At 38.9% G+C, this 18,091-nt stretch overlaps 2 protein-coding genes and 1 long non-coding RNA gene across 12 annotated transcripts in view; 2 read left to right on the plus strand and 1 right to left on the minus strand.

The window, feature by feature from the left end:
• LOC126615046 (TPR repeat-containing thioredoxin TTL2) overlaps positions 1 to 828 on the plus strand; it is a 45,176-nt gene extending 44,348 nt beyond the window's left edge. For all 10 annotated transcript variants that reach the window (XM_050282755.1, XM_050282756.1, XM_050282753.1 and 7 more), the window contains one exon: positions 344 to 828. In XM_050282755.1, the coding sequence (XP_050138712.1) occupies positions 344 to 415 (72 nt within the window). In that variant the 3' untranslated portion in view covers positions 416 to 828. The remainder of the gene's footprint in view (positions 1 to 343) is intronic.
• The window catches only part of LOC126615062 (uncharacterized), a 43,393-nt gene extending 33,552 nt beyond the window's left edge, over positions 1 to 9,841 (minus strand). The window contains exons 1-2 of the long non-coding RNA XR_007620627.1: positions 9,429 to 9,841; positions 687 to 1,344 (exon numbers count right to left, since the gene is read on the minus strand). This is a non-coding gene — a long non-coding RNA (uncharacterized LOC126615062). The remainder of the gene's footprint in view (positions 1 to 686; positions 1,345 to 9,428) is intronic.
• Positions 3,539 to 9,032, plus strand: LOC126615054 (uncharacterized). The gene is made up of 2 exons (XM_050282775.1): positions 3,539 to 4,397; positions 8,709 to 9,032. Exons 1-2 carry the CDS (start codon positions 3,884 to 3,886, stop codon positions 8,972 to 8,974), a joined length of 780 nt encoding a protein of 259 aa, XP_050138732.1. The 5' UTR covers positions 3,539 to 3,883; the 3' UTR covers positions 8,975 to 9,032.
• Positions 9,842 to 18,091: the final 8,250 nt, after the last annotated feature.

The raw sequence follows: 18,091 nt of genomic DNA on the forward strand, positions 1-18,091 counted from the left end.
CTCAAAACTCTTCGCAATAATGCTTTCTTTTATTTATTTTTTTCCGGTTATGTTTCAAATAAACAAGTCTTTGTGCAGCACATTTTTTTTGAAAAAAGTTTGTACTTTTTTGTTCTTACTGCCATCATCCTTATTTGAGTTATCAGAGATCTTTTCCTCTTGGATATTGATATGCCATGGGTTTTAAACTTTTATCGGTAGAGACCAGTGAGATGTTTCATATTCTGTTCAATGATAATCTAGTGATTATTGTTTGGGTATTGTGTTTCACAAAATTGATGAAGAAAATGTTAAAATCCCAACTTTCTAAGAAATTGTGGTGTTTATTTTACTCATGTTGCAGCGTGCAAGGTATGGCACCGAAGAGGAGATGAGGAATGCACAAAAGAAACGCAGTGGAAGCAGCACATCTTGAATGCCAGCAGATGTTCAAAAGAAGTAGCAGTAGGCGACAATGGGGAGAGGTTCCGGGATCATATGGCAACTCATCTTCTAGAGGGTCAGAAGCAGCACGGTCAAGTAGATATTCTTGAAGACATGCCTGATTAGAACCTTGATTCTTCAGAAGAGGTTTTGAATGGAATGAGGTTGGAAGATGGATTTATTGCATTGCTATATGTGTAGCTTCACTTCAAGGATCAACCGACGTGTGCGATTGATTCAGCTTGCATCTCAACGGTAGCGACCTCCCAAGTTTGAATGTATCCTGAATTTAAATAGTTTGTAAATAAGTTGTCTAACGAGCTTAACAAGGTTCAAAAGAGAGTTATGAATACTAATACCATTGGTAACATTAACATAAACAGCAACGATGAATTACAAACTGAAGCTCAGATCATTGATGAATTGTCCGAGACGAGGAAGTAATGTGGGCTCAAAAAAGCCAGAGTTAATTGCTTACAGTTGGGAGATAAAAGTACAAAGTTTTCCCATCTTTTTAGAAGAAAAAGAAACGAAAACAATAAGTTAAGAGATGGGAATGGATTATGGTGGTGTCGTGGAGAGGGGCATGAACAGGTTTTTGTGTAGGATTTTAAACTGCGTTGATCGGTTGCATACTAAATGCTCCAGGCCTTGATCGGTTGCATACTAGTTTTTGCCAAAGTTGCTGGGATACAGTTAAGAACTCTGTTTTTTCAGTATGGTGAAGGATTTCTTCAAAAATAATGCGAGTCTCTGACTGACAAATCATACAAATATAGCACTCATTCCCAAAGGGGAAAATCCAGAAACTGTTGGTAAGTCCTTGTAATGTGAGTTATAAAACAATTACTAAAGTCATTATTAAGAGATTAAAGCCTATTCTGAATCTCTGTATTTCTCCAAACCAAGGTGCATTTGCACCTGCTAGATCAATAAAGGATAATATTGTGATTGCTCAAGAATTGTTCTCAAACTTAACAGAAAATAAAAATAAAAATAAAAAATAAAAATAAAAGAAAAGGAACTAGGGGATATAGCCTTCAAGGTGGACCTGGAGAGAGCCTATGATATGCTTAACTGAGATTTTATCAGGTATGTCCTTTTTAAGCTTGGTTTTAGTGTCAGATTGTCACGCTCCGATCCCAACATACGTCCAGGATCGACACGCGACGTCACCAAATACTCGTATATCTAACATACCTTGCCTCCTAGATATGAATAAAGCACCACTCAATGTCCAAATTGCGTAGTAATTTCCATATATTTTATGGCTGCATCTAACCTTCTCGTTAAACTGCCTACGTACCCTCAACAGGGATCAAGCCATTCGTAGTTCGTCTAACATTCCTCTTATTACTGCCATGCATGATAAGAATTCCATCTAATGCACACACACACACACACATATGCAAGCCGTAATCAAACCAATAAACATCCAACAAAAGCCATAATTCAGTTCTCATCCAAGTGATCCAATGATGTACGCATTCAACAAGAGTAATCAATCATGAGATAAATAATATAACATTTCATGATGTTAAATATAATCAATCTCCATAAAGGTATGTCGTATTTCCCTTACCTAGATTCCAAAGCATTGCTCTTAGTTACTAACACAAGGATCCACCATCGTGGCCAAATTCTGTTTCACAAATGTAAGATACTACTAAATGCATGACTTGAATTTTAATCCTAATGAAAGTACTTTGGATTACTAATGTAACAGTATCCAAATTCAAGGCCCTTTTGGTTGATCTAAAATAAATCATTGTAAATACACATGAAGAAATAATTCTGGACCATTAATAATGATGTGTTTCAGTAGGTATAAAATGCACCAAAACAATAAAATAATTGACCTTATAATCATATCACAGCTTTACTCAAATTTATCTTATAAGCCAGGGGATGGAATCATATAATGCACACCTCTATAAAATACATTGTTTCTGACTTTAAAGAAATGATTTGATCGATAAAATTGGAACTACCCAACAGCCGTAGCAGCATATGAAAAAGAATTACGAACGTAAAGGCTATTTTGGTGTAGTTCAAGAACTTGCATGCTTATGCATGAATATACAAATATGTGTATACACAACCTGAATAGGTAAAGAATGCATAAATACGTTAGCACATAATTGTATAAGAAAATGGTTCTTTTGGAACCCAATACGTAACCTTATCAAGTGGTTTAAGCACAAACTCAAAACAGATAAGTAAATTAAAATTAAAGTTGTAAGAAGAATTGATATTGCAAAAGCAATAGCCTCATCTCCACAAAAGCTGCAGAAAAAGTCTTAGTCAACCAAGATTAAGGCCGATTTTGAACACCCATAACTATACCAAATGATGCAAACTTACATGAGATTCGAAGCTTGTTTTGAGTACATTAAAAACATATAAGATTTGTAGGAAACGGGGTTCCGAGTTGAAAGTTATGCAAGATATAGAATTGAACCCCGAAACTGGAAATCCAGTATTTGCTGCCGTCTGGCAGCTTCGTGACTCAAATTTGTACAGGGTTTTGACATATCTAAACTCAACAGAATTATGTGAAATCAGATGGGTTTTGAGCATTGACATGTCTAGTTTCAAAACACATAATAATGAATCAAAAGAAATCCATTAGGACATAGAAATCAAGAGCCAAAGTAAGCTACCTGGAACATAGCTTTTCTCTGTAGACACATAAGTTCCCTGCAACTTGGAACCCAAACTCTTCTAATCCAAAACATAACTTCAGAATACTTCTACACAATTCAATCATATTTATAACTTTGATTTCAATTATGTCAACAATAAACAAGAATTGACCTTTTTACCCAAACCCTAAAACATGATAATTTGATCAACACACCCAATGTATAAAATTGAAAGTAATAAGAAGATTGCTACAAAGCAATTATGGAAAGAACAAAGAGAGCTAGGAGTTTTCACCAATGTTGCAGGTCGACAAAAAGAATCATACCTTCGTTATGATTCTTTTTGCTTCTTTAGACATCGTCTTCTACACTTCCTTCGACCTCTCTCAAAAGTCGGGTTACAGTTTCTCTCCTTGTTCCCCACTTCTTTCTTTTTTTTTTCTTTTTTTTTCTTTTCTTCCCCTTGGCGCTCAACCATGGAGGCAATCTATCTCTTACGAAGATTGATGGAAAGATATAGAGATGGGAAAAAGGATTTACACATGGTCTTTATAGATTTGGAAAAAGCGTATGATAGGGTCCCAAGAGACATTCTTTGGAGGATTTCAGAGAAGAAAGGAGTACGAGTAGCATATATCCAAGCTATAAAGGATATGTATGAAGGAGCAAAGACTGCCGTAAGAACTCATGAAGGACAAACCGAAAGCTTCCCCATAACTGTAGGATTACATCAAGGCTCATCCTTAAGTCCTTACCTTTTTGCGTTGGTAATGGATGAGTTAACATGACATATTCAAGATGATATTCCTTGGTGTATGCTTTTCGCAGACGATATAGTGTTGATAGATGAAACTCAGGAAGGGGTAAATGCGAAGCTTAACCTTTGGAGAGAAGTGTTGGAATCTAAAGGTCTTCGCCTAAGCCGATCAAAGACAGAATATATGGAGTGCAAGTTCAGTGCAAATGAAGGCCAAAATGAGTTAGGGGTGAGGATCGGAGATCAGGAAATACCAAAGAGCGACCATTTTCGCTACCTAGGATCTATCTTGCAAAAGAACGGAGAATTAGATGGAGATCTCAACCATAGAATACAAGCTGGATGGATGAAGTGGAAGAGTGCATCCGGCGTGTTGTGTGATCGTCGTATGCCACTGAAGCTTAAGGGAAAATTTTATAGGACGGCAATAAGGTCGGCGATGCTGTATGGCACAGAATGTTGGGCGGTGAAGCACCAACACGTACACAAAATGGGTGTAGCGGAGATGAGGATGCTTCGTTGGATGTGTGGGCACACGAGAAAGGATAAGATTAGGAATGAGGATATCCGAGGTAAAGTAGGAGTAGCCGAAATTGAAGGAAAACTGAGAGAAAATCGGTTACGGTGGTTTGGACATATGCAAAGAAGGCCTACTGACGCTCCGGTTAGAAGATGCGACTACGGGACAGAGGTTCAGGGCCGAAGGGGTAGAGGAAGACCTAGGAAAACTTTGGAAGAGACTCTAAGAAAAGACTTAGAGTACTTGGATCTAACGGAGGACATGACACAGGATCGAGCACAATGGCGTTCTAAGATTCATATAGCCGACCCGACTCAGTGACTTGGATTTTTCAAGTCTCCAATTGAGAAGTTTTCCCCACTCGGGAAATTAAGGGAACACTACCTCAACCTACATGCTCCACTCACAAAGCTTCAACATACAAGCTTCAACAAAAGAAAAATTCAAAGAACTTAGTGAAGAAGGCTTTGATGTATTTAAAACAATACGTTGAAATGAAACAAAGCTTATTTATTGATATTTCTAAGAAGTTACAAATATGTACATATACACGAGTCAAAATAAACAAACAAGAGGGAGCCTTCACAAAGGTTGCTTAGGAGAAGTCCCAGCAGTCGGCAGAGCCCCAGAAAGAGAAGGCACCGGAGGGGGATCATTCAGAGCCTCAGTACTGGACAGCACCCTAGAAGGAGGAGGCATCGGAGGTTGATCATTTGGAGCTTCATTATGCGGTACAGCCCCAGAAGACGAAGGCAATAAATGCCTTTGGAACAAACCCACAAACCTCTGATGATCATGTAAAATCTGACCATCAGATTCCTTCATCTGGTCAAGCTTTCTCTTCATGTTTGTAGCATAGTCATGAGCGAGCCGGTGCAACTGTTTATTCTCATGCTTGAGCCCTCTAATCTCCTGTTTGAGATTCATCACTTCAGCCGTCAATGATTCAACTTGGCGGGTTCGAGCAAATAGGCGTTGGGCCATATTAGACACAGAACCTGCACATTGAACACTGAGAGCCAGAGAATCCTTAACAGCCAACTCATCAGACCGTTTGGAAAGTAGTCTGTTATCTTTGGGAGTGAGAAGGTTCCTGGCCACCACCGCAGCGATCATATCATTCTTCATCACGGAATCCCCAACGGTAAGAGGACCAGTAGGGGATAAGAAGGATGGGCGCCATATGTTGTCTGGAGAAGGCGTGGTTGCCTCTTCAATAAGGTTCAAGTTAAAACGACGGTCGGAGGGGCCAGACATTTTCAAAGGTGTTGAAGAGAAAAGAGGTCGGACAAATCAAGATCTTAGAAATGCAAGAAGGGAGCTTCTACTGGTGGAGATTCAAGTGTGCTTTGGAACTTAATACCAGCCTCTATAAAAATCCGCACTCGATGGAGCTTCAGAAATCGAAGAGGCGCCTGCTCAGAAATCGAAAAGGCGTTTGCTTTCTCAAAAGCTGGGCTGCTCAGAGACCACGAGGGCCGATCTCAGGAATCGAAGAGGCGTTTGCTTTCTCAAAAGCTGGGCTGCTCAAAGACCACGAAGGTCGATCGCAGAAATCGAAGAGGCGCTTGCTTTCTCAAAAGCTGGGCTGCTCAGAGACCACGAGGGTCGATCTCAGAAATCGAAGAGGCACATGCTTTTTCAGCCTTGTCAGCACCTGTCACATGCACACTCAACTTTGCGGAAATTACGGCATTCTGTCGAAGATTTCTAGTGAAGTAGAAAGCACGTGAATGTTACTGTTCAATCATTCACTTTCCACACGCAACATCAGCTCACGGGTACCACAGATAACTTTGCCAAAAATCTCTGACAAAGTTTAGACACGTAAAGCTTGCAGCTCCCATTACATCGCTATGACCAAGAAGGGTAAAAGAATAGCAAAGAAACAGCACTAACAAAGTTTAGACACATAAATTTTGAAGGTCTAGCTACCATATTATTACCCACAAGGGTAAAGGAACAGGACCATTGCTGGATAATTGGAAAGTCCCTGTGGGTCAACCTCTGTGCTCCGTGGCAAGGTAGACTAGCAAACATGTCTAACCTTTACTCATATTCGAGAAAACACTCCCAACAAGATTGCTTGCTTCAAGATCGAAGAGGCACCGTCCTCCGAATCTCGAGAGCCAGACTCCCAACATGATTACTTTCTCAAAAAGCGACGAGACACTGCTCTCCGAATCTCGAGAGCCAGACTCCTAGCAGGATTGCTTTCTCAAAAATCGAAGAGGCACCGTTCTTCGAATCTCGAGAGACAGATCCCTGGCAGGATTGCTTGTTCGAAAACCGAAGAGGCACCGCTTTCTCAACTTCGAGAGCCCCTTAGATAAAGCTTGTCTGTAATCCTCACATCGCTTTCTCAACTTCGAGAGCCAGATCTCCTTGGATAAAGCTTGTCTGTAATCTTCACACGTAACATCAGCTTTCCAGATACCACATACCACTTTTTCAAAGTGCTCTGACAGAGTTAAAACACGTGAAGTTGGCAACTCCCACTACCGTGCTATGACCAAGCAGGGTAAAAGAATAGTATTACTCCTTGTTAGGGAGACTCCTATATATGTCGACCTCCATCCTCAACGGACAGGCAGACCTGCAAAAATGCTCAACCCTTCCTCATATCTAAGAGGGCACTCCCAACGAAGCCTCTCGAAATACTCAGCTTTCTTTCCCCCCGATAATACCTTTGCAAACAAGCTACACTAGAGCAAGAATATCTCATATCATCAGGGTTAAAAGCAAGAGTATCCCATATCATGCTTTTTCCCTGTCTTTTCCTTTGGCCTTGTTCTTACCTGCAAGACAAGGAGAAAGAGAGCAATCAGTCAGCACTTGGAATCAAGCTTCCAGTCCGGAACTGACTGCCTAGAACCCCATTGCTCTCGAGTACTCATCTTCAACATCTTATGCTTCCCGAGAAGATATCACATCTGCCTGAGGAACAAATAGGGCAAGTGAGAAGGATACAAGGAAGCATGTGGAGACAAGCGCAACAGAACACGTGCCGATACATCCACTACTTTGTCAACAGCAAAAGTATCCCATATCAGCAGGGTCGAACGTACTCTAGATTTGATGGACTTGTTTTGACCCTCAAATTCTTCAGTCGGCCTTATACTCTGGCGGAAACAAGAAAACCCTCCAGCCCAGTTCAAGAATAAGCCTGTGGAAAGTTACTTCTTCAAAAGCAAAAGTATCTCATATCACCTTTTCTCCTTTTCTTCTCTTTATCCTTCATGCTACCTGCAAGATAAGGAGAAGGATAACAATCAGCCGGAACTCGAAATCAAACTTCTGATCTGGGACTGATTGCTTACCTTGTCTGTCACCTCTTTCAGCAGATCCCCTAGCTCGGCGACTTGGGGGACTCCTACTACATGGTTTGTATCGCGCTTGACCAAGCCTGAAACTACAAGTAAGCGTCAAGTGAAATTGATACATTACCTTGTGCATCTCCACCAGTTAAAGATACCATCCCTGGAGGGAGGAAGAGTACTTCCAAAGAAGATGCCACATCTACCTATGAGACAGATAAGGTAAGTGAAGACGATACCACATTTCGGTACTTAAAAGTTTCGTGATTACGAGATCATTCTTCCACAATATTTCTTAATGTCATTTGTACTAAATCATTCACTTGTACTCACTAAAGGAGAGCTTGAACCTATATACTGTGTAAACCCTTCACAATTAATGAGCACTCCTTTACTCCGTGGACGTAGCCAATCTGGGTGAACCACGTACATCTTGTGTTTGCTTCCTGTCTCTATCCATTTACATACTTATCCACACTAATGACCGGAGCAATCTAGCGAATATCACAAACTTAATATTTAAGATGATATTCTTTGGTGTATGCTTTTCGCAAACGATATAGTGTTGATAGATGAAACGCAGGAAGGGGTAAACGTGAAGCTTAACCTTTGGAAAGAAGTGTTGGAACCTAAAGGTCCTCGCCTAAGCCGATCAAAGACAGAATATATGGAGTGCAAGTTCAGTACAAACGGAGGCCAAAATGAGTTAGGGGTGAGGATCGGAGATCAGGAAATATCAAAGAGCGACCGTTTTCGCTACCTAGGATCTATCTTGCAAAAGAACGGAGAATTTGATGGAGATCTCACCCATAGAATACAAGCTGGATGGATGAAGTGGAAGAGTGCATCCGGCGTGTTGTGTGACCGTCGTAGGTCACTGAAGCTCAAGGGAAAATTTTATAGGACGGCAATAAGGCCGGCAATGCTGTATGACATAAAATGTTGGGCGGTGAAGCATCAACACGTAGGTGTAGTGGAGATGAGGATGCTTCGTTGGATGTGTGGGCACACAATAAAGGATAAGATTAGGAATGAGGATATCCGAGGTAAAGTAGGAGTAGCCGAAATTGAAGGAAAGAGAAGAGAAAATCGGTTACGGTGGTTTGGACATGTGCAAAGAAGGCCTACTGACGCTCCGGTTCGAAGATGTGACCACGGGACAGAGGTTCAGGGCCGAAGGGGTAGGGGAAGACCTAGAAAAACTTTGGAAGAGACCCTAAGAAAAGACTTAGAGTACTTGGATCTAACGGAGGACATGACACAAAACCGAGCGCAATGGCGTTCTAGGATTCATATAGCCAACCCCACTTAGTGGGAAAAGGCTTTGTTGTTGTTGTTGTTGTTGTTGTTGTTCTTTTCTTCCCCTTGGATTTCACTTCTCCAGTGGAACAAAAACATTAGAATTAAATTGTTCACATATTGCTTAAATGTACGCTAAGGATGTGGCTCTCTAAAATTAGAAAGTAGTTTCTTAATCAATCGGAGCATAAGTAATCCTGAATTCATCCCAATCCCTAAAGATTTTTCCGAATCCATATCTAATAGTTCTTGATTTCACCTCCATCAATCAAATAATGTGCAAAGAATTTTCGGAATAATTTATTGCCCATTTTAACTCGGCTGAGAAAGATGCAAGCCTATTACTTCATTAATAGTGAGTATTAACATGTAAGAAACAATGCAGAGAGAACAACCTGCTTGCCTTTGCATATAATGCGATCCATAAAACTGAAAATAAGAAATATTTATACGGAGGAAGTTACCACCTTGGATGAGGATTCCCTTTGACCATCTTTTGCCCGTACTTGCGCCACCTATAGCCATGATCGAGAAGATCAACTTCACTCCTTGTCTTTCTGGTTGTACCACTGCCACGAGCACGTCTTTGATTGTGGACATGGTGCGTCCAAGCTTTTGCAGATCCGCTTTAACGCCCCACGCCAAGCAAGTCTCCTCAGAAGCAATGGAGCCGAGCCTTCCAATGAGTCTGCTTGCCAACGGAAATGCAAGCTCGGCCATCTTCTTGCGCTTGATGAGGTGAGCACAAGGTAATTGAGATTTTTCTGGTCTGAATGCAGGATAATGATTCTGGATCCTCTTCCCCGCGTCTTTCTCTTCTTTTTTTTTTCTCCCCTGCTGCCATCGGCAGCTTCTAGAGTTCTCTCCCTTCTGTTTTTTTCTTTTGGTCCCTCGCTCTTTTATCTAATTGGTTACCATTCCACATAGTGGAAGTTTTAAATAATTTTAAAAATCTACTGTTTAGTAACACAACTTCAATTGTTCGTAACTATACCGTTCAAACCCAAACTCGCAAACGGCTTTCGTCTATCCGTTCGTGGTTTCGAGATCTATTCAAAAACGTTAATCGTGACCCCGAAAGGTGAACGAATTTTAGATAATTAATTTTCAAACTTCAAACTTCGTAACTAATTTAATTAAAATCTAAATCCAATAATTTAATATAATTTCTCAAAAAAAATATAAAATCTCAATAATACAAATACGTAGATTATAATAATGAAATCCGGGAACGGGATGTCACACAGATGGGTGAATGTGATCATATAATGCGTTTCCTTTATCTCCTTCTCAATTATCATTAATGGCAATATACTTTGTTATTTCTATGAAATATACTTGATTGACTCCTGTTGAATTTTTTATTCAAGTTGTTATGCACATATTACACTTCGTAAAATTGTGTTCGTTTTGCACATCTTAGCTTTTTTTTGGTAATTTGAATAACCAAAACTAGAATATTTTTGTTGAATGATTTGTCACTTTTCATTGACACAACTATAGCTCGTTAACGTTGACACACCCCAACCCAAAATAACACAATTTACAAGGATGTGATGTGCTGGTTGTCACTAAATTGACCACATGACCCCACCGAGAGATGACATCACGAGCCAACTTAATAGCTAAGCCATAGTATGATAATTATGACGAAGTCATGGTAAGATAATTATGATGTGAGAGAATTTGAACCAAAATGTTCTTTACTAATAGAATAAAAGCTACTACAAAGTCTCCTAATCAACCTACCCACTTGGGGACACAAGTACAGGGATAATATCCCATTACTATCACATAACATCAGAGCAGCTAGAAGTTTCACACAACAGTAAACATATGAAAGTGCAGTGCTTTGCGTAATCGAAAGTATGATCATACGGTTATTACAAATTAGAAAAAACTGCAGTAAAGAATTATCACCCAAAGTCCAGAGGATGGATGCCTCACTGCCAAGCCCGCTTGTCACCTCTGGGGTTCTCCTTATTCACGCTACATCCTGAGGGGTAAAAAACAAAAGCATGAATGGATCAAGTTTATCTAGTTAAAATCATTTAAATATAATAAATCTCGTTTTGAAATCACATATATAGTAAAAACTACTTACGTAGCTAAGTTCAAATCACACCGCTTGTCATATCAAAGAAAGTAATACTAATCATATAATCAAGGTAATTCAAAAGGTATAGCAAGCAGATGAAGTAGCATCTAGTTGATCCATGACTAGTGTGAGCTTTAAAGTGGAAACTATATAATTAGAATAATAATGCTCAAGAAATACGTTTGTCTATTTACTGCGAAACAGTTAAGGCTAATAGCATTCTTTTTCCTACTTGTCGTCTATTTTTCACGCAATGATACTCAATCGTTTATGTCGTCTCTTGTTCACGTAATGCGCGTATGAACAGATTTGAGATGCCCGCACCCCAATATATTTTATTTTATAAAAGCGATAAAATATTTTATTACCAAGACCAAACGCATCGAATGAACATATGAAAAGTTGTATACTAGTCCTGTAATTGAGTCAAACCTTGAATCGGAATTTTCCGACACTCAGTGATTTTCTTCTTGTACTCGTCTTTTTATTTCGTTGGATTGTTCTTGTCCTTTGAATTGACAATTTATTTGAATTTTCAAACCGATTTAAAAGCCTCCCGTACGCCAGAATTTCTAGTCTCCTTTTCCTCCAATTGCAAGGTGCAAATTACAAGAAGCACTTAGAATTCAAGATGCAAACCTCGGCGCGATTCAGTGAGAGATTGACTAGGTCAGTCTATTCCCACACTTAATTCTGCACGCAAAGTCTGGACAGGGCAACTGGGAGCTTAATTAGTCCAATGTCCTAGACTTTTAGGCTTTGTTTGTTTGGGTCACAAACTTTCATTGGATTGGACTGGACTAATTGTTTGTCCAATCCCATGTTTGTTAGGCAGCGGGATTAAGTTAAGTGGGATTCCATCGGACTCGCTTCGACTATCTCTTTCGCTAGGTATCGTTTGGTATGCAGACGGGACATGACGGAACGGAATGAGACGGGACAAGACGGGATGAAACGGAGAGGGAGCAAAGATGCCCTCGGATGGAAACAACGAGGAAGAAGAAGAAGACGGAAAGGTTATAATTTTGTGTTCCACGTATGTGGAACGAGTCGTTCCAGGGGGGTGAGGCGAAGTGAAAATTCATCCCGTGGAACAACGTGTTCCACCCGTTTTAGGCCACCAAACGTGGACGCCTCGTCCTATTCCGTTCCGTCCCGTCCCACGTACCAAACGATACTTCTTAGCGAGCACCCCTAAATATGACAGGATTGCTAAGACTGTCTTCAAGATAGTTCACTTGTCCTTCTTCTCGTCTTCGTCTTGCAGGTCCTGCTCCCTCATCCTAGTCTTGCCCTCTCATATTCATCATGCTCGTCCTCATCTTGCTCCTTTCCGATTTGGTTTTGCCGATCTGAAATTATTATTTGTTTTTTTTTTATCGCTTTCATTGTTTTGGGTTCCAAGTCTCTGAAATTTTTGAATTTTATCACAAAAATTGGGTGCGTTTGTGTTCTGTGATTGGGCGTGCTTTTTAATTGATTGCTACCCATTTGTTTTCAAATTTTCTGCTATTTTTCTTGACAATTCCATCTCTCACTAGACGAACGAACAGGTTTGTAATCGTTTCCCTCTTCGGTTTTTGTCTTGAGAATCATGTGAAAGGGTTTTGATTTTTTGGTTTCTGGGTTTTTGAGTTGGCAACATATCAGGGGTCTTTTGATCTTAAAGTTGTTGTCTTTGTTTGGTTTTTGGTGGCCATGTATATTTGCAGGGTCTGGATTTGTTTCTTAGGAGCTCTAGCAGCATCGGATTTTCAGTGCTTCCATTAAGCTGTTTGCTTATTACACTTCTGGCATTGTTGCGTTTTATGCGAGTTCATCATGTTTTTCTATCTGATTAAGGTTTTTAATTTGTTTCCCTCTTTGTGTGTTGTATGATTATACCTAAGGTTGTATGATTTTATTGTCAACAAAATAATATGACCCAGATTTTTACTTCTCAATTTTGCAGTTGGTAAAGATTCAATCTTTATGGTTAGTTGATTAATCTGATTTTTTTTTTTTTTAAATTTGGTGGTGTGGAACCCATAAATGTTATGGATCTATCAATATCCCAAGTGAAAACTTGTTATCTCAAACTTGGTGGTGTGAACATTATTATTTTTATTATCCTACTTCTTAGTTGGACACAGGACCAAACGTTTCACTAAGTCAGTCTAACTTAGTTTAGTCTAAGTCAGTCTAACTTAATCCTTAAAACTAATCCAGTTCGAGATAGTCCAGTAAAATAAACGCACCCTTAAATGTAGACCCCCAGCAGTTTTGGACTATGATGGATCCCAATGACTTTTCAAGCAAATTGGAAATGCCGACAAGGCTTGCATGGTTAAATTGTCCAAATGGAAATTACTTTTGAGAAATTAACTCATTTAACATGATGAAAAAAACTATTTGATCCTTATGTATTTGATTTTGATAAGTTCAACAACTAAAATTTATAAAATAACTATTGCGCTCAATCTCTCAAAAATTAAACGATTGACACAAGGTGATACCGATTATTCTAATAGAGAGACTAATATTTGAGTAATATTGATAATTTCATGGTTGTTCTTTGTTTAGAAGACATGAATCAAACTGTCTTAGACGTTAAACCACATATATTAAGCGTGAAAATTGACCACAATTTTTTTTTCTTTTTTTTTTTTGGAAAATGCTAGGGCCACATTTTGTAGATCACATCTAAACTATCGATCTAATAGAGGTGTTACTTACTTTTATTAGAGAGATGGTGGGTTAATCAATTTCGCTTGAATTAAAACTCATCTTCATATGCACGTGGAGCAATTTTCTCTAGTGCCTGTATTCAATCGAGTAATCCGTGCCACACCCCGATCCTGAGATACGCCCGAATCAACACGCGATGATAGGACAATATCGATACAATATAAAATACATAGTCACTGAGACTCATACATATAATATACATCAGAACATCAGCAGAAATAACTTACAACAAAGGGTGGCAATACCTACTCTCAAGTGCACTGCCCACAACAGCTACACCACCTACAACCTTCTCCTCTAACCGCTACATGTTACTCTGCAAAATAACCCTATGCCGTAGGAATGGCGTACCTGGAAAAGCAAAACCCGAATAAGCTAAGAAGCTCATGTGAGTGACAATAATACCACATATGTGAATATAAATAACATCAAATGATTAAATGTCAAGTAATGCTACGTCCACACATGACATTTCTTCTGTATATCATATCAACCGTCAATGTGATCACCGTCAATATTATTCCGTCATTCTCTTCAGATTGTGACTCGCCACTCGCCTTTCATCATTTCCGAATAATCTCAAGGGTCCGATTGCCACAGATTTCATAATTTAACCACCATACGCCTCATTATTACACATAGGAATGGTTATTCAATTTTGGAATCTTACCACACGTCTATTGAGATAACATTCAGTCATCACACAACCCGAAGTTATTTAGGAATGACACACCATCATAAAAACATTTATGTGTAGGAATGAGATTGGTATCTTTTCCTCATTGCATCTCTTTGTTACGAGTAGGAATGAGTCACATCTGAATCCTTTATCTTTTAGGAAACACCATTATGTTAACTATATCATTCAATTGTCACTTTCTTGACTGAGCCACACCGGCCTTCAATCTCATCTTTCATGTATTTAATAAACAATAATCTAGGGCTATAGAGAGATACAGTTCGGTCGAAGCCTACATTAGGCAACCGATCAGGATGTGGTCCCCCATTGCAGATTAACCAAGCAAAACCACTCTTGCGAACATCATGTAGGTGTGACACCTCATAGCTGATTAACCAAGCAGAGTCACTCCTACAAGTACTATTAGTAGTGACCACCCATCGCGGATTAACCAAACATAATCACTCCTAAATATGTATAGCCATACGTAAGAATAAGGATCGCCCATCGTGGATTAACCAAGCACGATCCCAAGGTAGTATGGTCCCCCATTGACAATTAACCAAGCAGGACCATCCATGTACCACTGCTACATGGTGCAGATTCCGATTATATCCCACATTACCCCATGTATTGGGTTAGCGGTCCTCTACTAGCCCTCACATATCACAATTATTTCAAGCATCAAGTAAACATAGTATAGTAGCACATGTTTCCTTATAATCATTTGGAAATCCATGTCATATCTACATAGTATATAACAAGCAATTTCATGGGCAATAACCATATCATATAATATCAATGTCATTCACCTGGGTTATTTGCACTTCTAGATTCACCAACTCCACCTCCAGGAACCTAATACAACACATAAAACCCCACTTAGGAAACTTAATAAGACCTACACGTAAAACGAGGCCAAGTGTCACTTGCACGTAAATCGAGATACACGTCAACCGGGAATTGCACATCATCGAGATGAGCCAACTAAGCTCCATGAAGCCTCAATAACATTCTAAAAATAATGACACACTAGAATAGGGTATATTGACTAAAAAGCTAAACGTCGATCAAAAGTCCTCTAAGGTCAACAAACCTAGGTTATTAGATTCGGAAGATTCACTCATCGGATTCCCAATCCGTAAGTTCTCAAATGTCCAACAACTAATAAATAGGGTACTCATAAAATTGCATGACGATCCAACGGTTAGATTATCGTCAACTACAAAAATCGTACGGTGGTACAATTATCCGAATAATTGAATAATCGAACCATCGTATCGAATTTCAATGAACGGACTTTTGATATAAGCTCAGGACATCGAGAACATCTTGCTATCCAAAATCCATAAATTTTGACTATCCCCCACGCGTCGCTGCGCATGGTGGTTTCCAGTGACTGAAAACTCACTTTTTCGACTAACTCCAAATTATACCTGCCACGAAGTCCAAAAGTGGACGGAAGATGATCAATTTTGCCGATAAAGTTAGCGGGCGCCTAAAGCAAGTAACATAGGTCAATTTTATATTTATTCAGCCTTTACTTGTGCATTACGTCACGTTATTGCAACTGCACCGCATATTGATGTGTCGTGATTATTTTTGTAGAAACTTATATTGATCGTCCCATTTAAGGCATGTACGGAACTATTGTCGATTATATGGCTTCTCGTATGATCGGATCTTCCTTGTAACAGTCATACGTGTCTTCTTTATTGTCTCCAGATCTAAGTTGAGAAAGATGAAAACTTTGCCATATTGTATTGCTCAAAATTCTTACAAAACAACATTGAAATAAGTTTATGAAAGATTCTTGATCAACTCCTATTGAACTTTTGATTCAAGTTGTTATGCACATACTACACTTCGTAAAAGTGTATTCATTTTGCACACCTCCACATCTATTTTTTTTAGCTTTATTTTATCTGGTCTTAATAACCAAAACTAGAATATTTGTGAATGATTTGACACTTGTCATTGATGCAACTGTAACTCGTTAAAGTTATATTCGGCGTGTGGGACATGAGTATTGTATCATATACACTAGGGTGTATTATAATATTTGTGCTAAAATTGGTTTACTGAAAAAGGGCGCCCATTTACTTAATCTATTGTACCTCAACAATTTTTCGCTTCTTAACAAATTTATTCTCTTACGTCATTTTTTCATTTTGATGTCATAGGAATAATAATGCTCGAGAAATACGTTTGTCTATTTACTGTGGAACAGTTAAGGCTGGTAGCGTTCTTTTTCCTGCTTGTTGTCTATTTTTCACGCAATGATACTCGGTCATTTATGTCGTTACTTGTTCACGTTATGCTTGTATGAACAAAATTTGAGATGCTCGCACTCCAATATATTTTTATTTTATAAAAGCAATAAAATATTTTATTACCAAGACCAAACGCATCGAATGAACGTATGAAAATTGTATACTAGTCTTGTAATTGAGCCAAACCTTGAATCTGAATTTTCTAACAATCAGTGATTTTCTTCTTGTACTCATCTTTTTATTTCGTTGGATTGTCCTTGTCCTTTGACTTGACAATTTATTTGAATTTTCAAACAGATTTAAGAGCCTCCTGTACGCCAGAATTTCCCACACTTAATTTTGCACGCGGAGTCTGGACCGGGCAACTCGGATCTTTAATTAGTATGACTTTTCAAGTAAATTGGAAATGTAGACCCCCCCCCCCCAAGCAGTTTTGGACTATGATGGATCCCAATGACTTTTCAATGAAATTGGAAATGATGACAAGGCTTGCAAAGGCTTGCATGGTTAAATTGTCCAAATGGAAATTACTTTTGAGAAATTAACATATTTAACATGATCAAAAAACTATTTGATCCGTATGTATTTGATTTTGATAAGTTCAACAATTGAAATTAATAAAATAACTATTACGCTCAATCTCTCAAAGATTAAACGATTGACACGACGTGATGATGATTATTCTAACAGAGACTAATATTAGTGTAATATTGATAATTTCGTGGTTGTTCTTTGTTGGGGTGTGATATCCACACACCCCTTTTTACTTCTTTCACACCCTTTTAATTTTCGGCCGTCGGATCGGATGAATTAAAGAAGATCAAAGGACAAAAATTAACATGGGGTGTGAGAGAAGTAAAAAGGGGTGTGTCGATAGCACACCCCTCTTTGTTTAGAAGACATGAATCAAATTGTCTTAGACATTAACCTATAGATTGTGATGACCCGTCCCAATTTATTATATAATTTTTTCCCCGGGTGTGTAAAGTGATGAATATGCCCTCATTGGTTAAGTGATGTGGATGTACATGTGCAGATTTAAATTATTTTTCTCGCTATTGTAATTAAATCGTACTCGACGTCACGAGCGCGTTGATGCGAGTTAGGGCTGAATCGGAGTAGTAACAAAAAAGGTTACGAGCAATTGAATGCGTAACTAGGTCGAGCTAAGTTGTCTTTCTTTTGAATGTTGATCCAAACTCAACACTTATCTACCCAATTATTTAGGCCCTTATATCTCGTGGCCCAATCAGAAAATATTTATTTTCTTCATGCGCACACACACATACACTTTCATTCTCTCTCCTTCTCGATTCTTCTTCTTTCTTCTTCCTTTGCACCATGACACACCCA

This window comes from Malus sylvestris, chromosome 3 (assembly GCF_916048215.2).
Source record: "Malus sylvestris chromosome 3, drMalSylv7.2, whole genome shotgun sequence".
In the NCBI taxonomy this organism is placed as follows: domain Eukaryota; kingdom Viridiplantae; phylum Streptophyta; class Magnoliopsida; order Rosales; family Rosaceae; genus Malus; species Malus sylvestris.

Bases quoted from the DNA above. Each gene is read 5' to 3' on its own strand.
- LOC126615054 (XM_050282775.1), top strand. From the start codon at position 3,884: ATGCTTTTCGCAGACGATATAGTGTTGATAGATGAAACTCAGGAAGGG. The intron at 4,398-8,708 runs GTAAAGTAGGAG...AGGATATCCGAG, and splicing joins TAGGAATGAGGATATCCGAG to GTAAAGTAGGAGTAGCCGAA.